Source organism: Metopolophium dirhodum, chromosome 8, assembly GCF_019925205.1.
Source record: "Metopolophium dirhodum isolate CAU chromosome 8, ASM1992520v1, whole genome shotgun sequence".
Lineage (NCBI taxonomy): Eukaryota > Metazoa > Arthropoda > Insecta > Hemiptera > Aphididae > Metopolophium > Metopolophium dirhodum.
The window spans coordinates 22,628,458-22,635,764 of record NC_083567.1 but is presented as its reverse complement, the minus strand read 5'-3'; the positions used below and the strand labels follow the sequence as shown (position 1 = coordinate 22,635,764).

General features: G+C 33.0%; 1 protein-coding gene across 1 annotated transcript; it reads left to right on the top strand.

The window, feature by feature from the left end:
• The first annotated feature begins 5,766 nt into the window (after positions 1-5,766).
• Positions 5,767-7,065, top strand: LOC132950618 (histidine-rich glycoprotein-like). Its single transcript, XM_061022140.1, has one exon. The coding sequence runs from the start codon at positions 5,957-5,959 to the stop codon at positions 6,890-6,892; it is 936 nt and encodes a 311-aa protein (XP_060878123.1). The 5' UTR covers positions 5,767-5,956; the 3' UTR covers positions 6,893-7,065.
• The last annotated feature ends 242 nt before the right edge of the window (positions 7,066-7,307 follow it).

The following is a 7,307-nucleotide window of genomic DNA, read 5'->3' as shown; positions in this document are numbered from 1 at the left end:
TAATATTTCCATTAAAAAATATGTTGTTTATTTTTACAAGTATATATTAAAGAATAAAATTCTATAAAAATGAAATTGTATCATCATATTAAACATTTTTTTTTTTATTATTATTATATATTAAATAAACAATATTTGTTATTTTTTTCCATTACTTCATATTATAATACAGAGAGTCCAGTGAGGATATACCCATTGGCCGTGGAGGAGGACTAACCGCCGGACATAAACCGGTTTATTGCTGTTGTACGTATAAACTAAAAAAATGATCAAAATTTTCAGAAAATGAAACATCTAATGGAAATATCTAATGGGTGAATCCTCGCGGGAAATCTGTATATTATTATGTAGGTACTTTATAATTTTAATATTAATGTACGAAATTAATAAAAATTATTTCTGGTGAAATTTGAATCAATAATTTGTTGCAATGTTGTAAGAGTTGAAATATATTCTAAGTGTTTAAAATAAAATTAATCATTATAAATTATTGCAGTTTCTGTAATAGGCAGTTCTCAATTTCTAATGGCTGTTAATACGCTACCCAGCGTAGTATTTGGTGACAAATTTAGATGACATCCAATAATGGATATTTTTCATCATTTCTATGTTTAGAGAAATTTTATATTTCTGTAACATCGTGTTTTCTATTACATTTGTCGAGTTTGAATTTCAACGATATATTCCATCGAAGCTGCATAGTTATTATTGTATTGTTTGTAAATTTGATATGGGCTTACCTATAGGTAATACTTTTACATTTTAGATTCTGGGTGGAGTGATGAAGTTATGTAATATTGTGTGTGGCACTATACTTTTTACACCAGAAAAGTCGAAACTCTTCAATACCCATAGTGGTTACTGGTAGGAAATTAGATATAGTTTGTACTTCGGAGGTCGAAAATAAAATTAACAGTAATTTTTAAAATAATAGGAAAAAACAAAAAACAAAATACGAAAACTCGGAAATATTTATGCAACGCCAGTTATCACTTTCAACAAAATCAATTTTATTTTTATGTTGCAATTCTAAATAAATAGGTACCTATAGATACTTGAAATTTTCACCAAAAATTTATATTAGCATATTCTAGACATACTATGGGTATTATAATATTTTCAAAATATATGCTCTAATTGTGGGAATTTTTATTTGAAATTTTTAACTTTTTAGTTTTTTGTTATTAGATTTATGTCGATAAAATGTCTTCCCTTACTCAAAAAGCTTGAAAATATAATATTACAATAGGTTCCACGCAAATAGTTATTACGGAAATTTAAACCACCAGAAATAAATGTACACAATTTTTTTTTTATAGAAATTGGAATTCCTTTATGATAACCTACCTAATTAAACAAAAAATAACGATTGAGTGGTTTTGTATCGATGAAAAAAATATCAATCTCAAAAATGTTCGTTGTGATTACAAAAGTACCATGTATCCTTAAACTATATTACATAGACATTAAAAAAAAAAAATCAATATTCACAATGTAATATAATCTGAAGTTAAATAATGATAATCATAAGGACAACGACAAGTTGATCTAGGTAATATAGTAACTTATAACTTAATATTCTTTCAATTTTTTTTCTACCTTAGTGATACTTTTATGATGAATATTTACTATTTATTATTTTCGAAGAGTGAAAATGGCTGATCATTTACTTTCAAATGGATTTTATGAATCCATTGCCTCTGACGTCACCAAAAATGAACTTGTCTGATTATATTACACTGTTCTTGCAGGCTATTATGACGCGTGTATCTCAAAACATTTAATTATTAAACAAAGACAATTTATTTTTTCATATTTAAAAATTTTGCATAATATTAGCCCTTTTCAATATAATTCCCAAAATAATTAAACATTCACTATGAAATATTATATTTCTAATTACGTAGAAAACTACTACTCGTCATACATTTAACGCGATGAAGAAGTTTTCTTCGAACTGGCTGTCCAGCATGGTAGTTGGTGTCGTTTTTGAATCACAACCAATAATGGATATTTTTCATCATTTCTATTGACATAGACATCGTGTTTTTTATTATATTTGTCGAGTTTAAATTTCATCGATATATACCATAGAAGCTATTATATTGTATTGTTTGTAAATCTGACAAAAGTTATTTGGTATTCGTACATACATGAGCTTACCTACATAATATGTACTCTTAAATTTTAGATTCTGGGTGGACTGATGATGCACCTGCAGGGGTGGCAAATTTTTCTAAAGTTAAATGCCAAAAATCATCTGTTTTTTTATTTGATTTTTTCCTGCACGCCATTATATAAAATTTTTTTTTTTTTATTTATTATAAATTAAATGTTTCAACATATTGCATGTTTTTACAAGTTTGTTATTTAAATTGATATAAAATATTATACATAATATATATGTGTATTTACAAATGAGAAAAACCATTTTAATTTAAATGTACTTATTGAGAGTTTTAATAAAAACACATTACATTATAGTAATTATTAACGTGCCCTCAACCTTTTTACACGTGCCACGGACTTGCCATCCCTGTTATAGCTAGGTTATGTAATGTTTTCGAAACGACACTTTTTACACCAAAAACCTTGAAAATCTTAATATTGAGAATGGTTTCTAGTAGAAAATTAAATCTAGTTTATATAGGTACTTTAGTAGTTGGAAATACAAATTAACAGTCATTTTCAATATTAAAGGGAAAAACAAAATACGGAAACTCGAGAATATTATTTACCCGATAACACCAGTTATCGACAAAATTAATTTAGTTTTGGTATTGCAATTCAAAAATGAATAACACTAGCTATGACAGACAATTGACATTTTCACTAAACATTCATATTAGCGTATTATAATTATAGACATAATATAATATTTTCAAAATATTCGCTCTTTTTGAGCAATTAAAATACCTATAGGCATTTTAAACTTTTTTTGTTATTCGGTTTATGTTGTTAAAATATTATTCCTCACTCAAAAAGCTTGAAAATATAATACAAGGTTCCTAATAAATATTTATTACAGATATTTTATTTATTTAGATAGTAAAATTTTTTATGAATATTTAAAAGAAAAATAACGATTTTTCCTATTACGAATTTTAGTCAATTATTAGTATAAATTCAAAAAATATCAATCTCAGAATTTTAAAACTTATCGAAAATACCTATATTGTTATTCTCTGTACACAATTAGATTGTCAAAATATTTAGACTAATTTCAAGCTATTCAACCATTAATTTATTCACACCGTTCAACATGGTACGTGGTTTTCACTTATCAGTCAATAACAATAATATATGCGATATTTTTGGCAAAAATAAGTTCAAAATACTGTACTACTAATAAAAATATAAATTACAAATAATGATATAAATAAATTATAAAATATCTTAAGAAATAGACACATATCTACACCACTCCGAATCGTTTTTCTTATCCAACGATTTATCATTAAATCAAAATGTATTACAGGCCTACTGAATAACAAGGTACGTTTAAAACCTATACAACAGATTATTTTTCGTGTTTTTTCCTAAAAAAATCTATTGTTGTATATATAATATAATATAGGTAACTAGCTGGAACACATACACAATTCAAACAGCTTTTTGAAAATAATATATCTTTACAACATTTTAAAACTGTATAATTACTATACTAAAAGAAACAATTTTAATAAAAAATATATATAAAAAATCATGTGGATGGTGATTAATACCATCCAAATAAGGTGAGTCACAAAAAAATTTTAAACATTATTCTGGACACAGTCAAGTGATTAACGGTACCTATTTAAAAAATAAATTCAAGTATGGCAACCTGCATATTCTCTGAACCACATACGAGTAGTGATTGAACAACAACAACAACAATGTATAAACGATCAGTGTTAGGTACATATTTTAATAACCATAATGTATGCTCGAAATCATGCTGTCTTAAATGTTTAATATCATATTAGGTACTTATGACAAGATTAAATACTTTATTTTGAAAAAATTTTATAATAATACAGAAGTTTCACTGTACTACGTTTTGCGTGGTGTGTTTCATTACTGACCCCCCCCCCCCCCCTAACAAATTACAGTGACCACGATACTCGTCGGCACCTTCAAACGGTCAAATATACGACACGATCATAACCACCGTAAACAACGGTGCTAACAGAACCAATAAGGTAGTATTTCTGTTACGGTGCGGGAAGGAGAATGAATTTCAAAACAGTTTAATAATTTTGGAAGTAAATCTAGACTACGGGACGTCGGCAGGACCGTCGATGTGTCTTGGCGAGTAGGACAAATCTTCCGAAATCGTAAGTCACACACAACGGTAAGCGAGTTACGTAATATCCACGAGTCACGAAAATAACGAGTACTGCACTGCTGTTTCTTATGATCTATAATATGTATATAAAAATGGATGCATGTTTGGATAGAGCCCATAGATTGGAAACTATGTGGGTACTAAACAATAAAATGAGCATCAAATTTTGTAAAAATATTTACATATTTCGTGAGACTGTAGGGAGTGACTATGGGAAGTGTTTGTAGCTTAGTTTTCCAACCTCCATAGGAAAACATGCAGAGGGTAGGCTCACGAAAGTGGAATATTTTTTTGTCTATAATATACTAACTGATCCCGCACACTTCATTGCCCGTAAAAAATGACAACTCTTAAGAAAATTGTGATTGTCAACTCCTTCTGGGTGTAACTTGCTGCAGTAAGTACAACTCAGCCACTCTGGTAGGCAATCCGATGAGCGACTATAAGTGCAACTCAGTCACCTTGGTAGGCAATGTGCGAAAATTCGATTTTATGGATGCTTGTATACTGATCTGCCCGATTAACCAATGGCAACCAATATACTAATATACAAAAAAAATACTAGTTTCTACTATAAATATTAACTATATTAATCTACAACCATTTATGCACAAACAAAAAGTTTCAATTTCCACTGTGAATCTCAAATTCATTTTTTGAGCATTTTTTTTCTAGTTTACCTTTTTTGCGACAAAATGTAGCCTATCTTCTTCTCTTAAACGGATGAAGGTTTAGGAATGCATAAAGGACATACAGATGAACATTCATTTTCGTGTATATACATAAGGGTTTCCATTGGTTACACAGAAGAAATATCTGTTACTAATTACTATATACACCGCAGGTTGATTACCCATCTCGGCTTCACTTATCCCCGGGCGGATACGGCTAGGTAATATTTTGTCGAATTGGTGGCATCCTACACCTATGAGCTACATTAATATTTTAATAATTTACTTACCTAAATTTACCTATTTATTTAATAATGTAGCCAAACATCGAAAATCGACAACCACTATGAAACCCTCGTTATAACAATATTATCTAAATCGTTTTCCAAAAACGATGGACGTACCACCTACATATACTATTTTCAATAACAAACAATAAATTTAATATTATTTAATTTAAAAAAAAAGCCCATAGCGACGCATTGCGGGTTGGCTGGTAAAATAGGTATAATGTGTAGGCACTATACTCTCTTATTACACACATATTGTTTCGTATTGTGGTTTGGGCCACGAAGAGCGGGGTTGCGCCGCCGCAGAAATGGCTGATTGGCTCCGGCGGCGGCTGCGACGGCAACACCGAGTCACCCGATGCTGCGTATACCTATACCACGGTACACGGCGATACTCGACAAGCGTGAAAGCGTAACTGGCACGGAGCATCCGAACCGGTGTCGCAAGCGTTATAAATATGAACGAGACACACGGTTCGACTGTCAGTAGTGATCGGTCGTCGATCGCGTGCGCAACCGCAGGCCGCCTGCAAGTCTCGATAACAATTTGTAATATTATTATATTATACGTCATAATATTGTCGTTTTAGATAGTTCGTATTATACATACATGCGGTGCGTATACATCATAATATCATAATTGGTTGGTCGCGTACACAGTCGACATGGGGCCCACCAAGCTGTTGGTGTATTTCGCGCTGTGCTTCGCGATATTCGCGAGGTCCGGTTATTCGCGCAAAATACCCGTCGAACCGGCCGATGAAGCCACGATGATCACCTTGCCGATGACGGTCGTTGCCACCGCCATTACTGCCGCGTCGGCGGCGGGAGGCGACGACCCAAAGGCGGTGGCCGCTTCCCAACATCAATCGACCGCGGTGGCACCACCGCCGCTACCGTCGTCAGCTCTGGCGGCGCCGGCCCAGGATCAGACGGTAGCCGCGTCCCACAAGAAAAAGAAAAAGAAAAAGTCGTCCAAGTCGTCCAAGGGCGGTGGGTCAAAGAAAAAGGCCGAAAAACATTCGAAGAAGGGTCACAAGTCCGACAAAGGCTACAAGACCAAACACCACTTCGACAAAGGTGACAAGGGCAAACACGGCAAGGAGGAGCATGAAGGCCACTATAAGAAGGAAGGTGGCCACAAAAAGAAGAAACACGACGAAGCCGAGAAGTACGGTCACCACCACAAGGGTGAGAAGGGTCACAAGGGCGCTAAGTTTGGTGAAAAGAAAGGCCACAAGAAAGGGCACAAAACGAAAGGGTACCACAACAAGTTCCACAAGGACGAGTACCACAAGGAACACAAGTTCTACGACGACTTCCACAAGGGTGGGCACCATAAGAAACACGGCGCGCATCACAAGAAGCACGAGAACAAGGAGGGCAAGCACAAGAAGGGTAAACACCACAAGTCGGGACACCACGCAGACAAATATGGAAAGAAGGGACACAAAGAGAAGGGCCACTACGACAAAGAGCACAAGGGTCACAAGGGCAAAAAGGGCCACGATGAACACCATTCGCATCACGAAGACTACGGCAAGAAAGGAGGACACAAGCACCACAAGAAGTACGGGTACAGCAAAAAGAAGCAAGGATAAACCAACGGAGACCAACCTCAAATTATATTCACGTACTGAAACACTAGTTTGTTTTACCATTATTTTAATTATTATATCCTGTTTGATTGTTATTTATTGTTTTGTTTATTGTCGTGCAAGTATGATATATATATTTGATATATTTGATATATATTATGGTAATAATATAATAGCAAAAAAAAAATAACTAACTATGGTCAATTTTATTTTCAATTCAACGTACCTATCGCTTAATTTTCACTCCATCCCACTGCAACCAACTTACTTCGATAGTAATGAGGTTTCAACGATCGGTTTGTATCGATTAGACACATTGCGCAATTTAATCAAATATTCGTACAAAAAAATAAATGTAGGTACCTATATATATACATAATATACATAACAGCCAGCAAAACAGAGCTCTGCCATGACC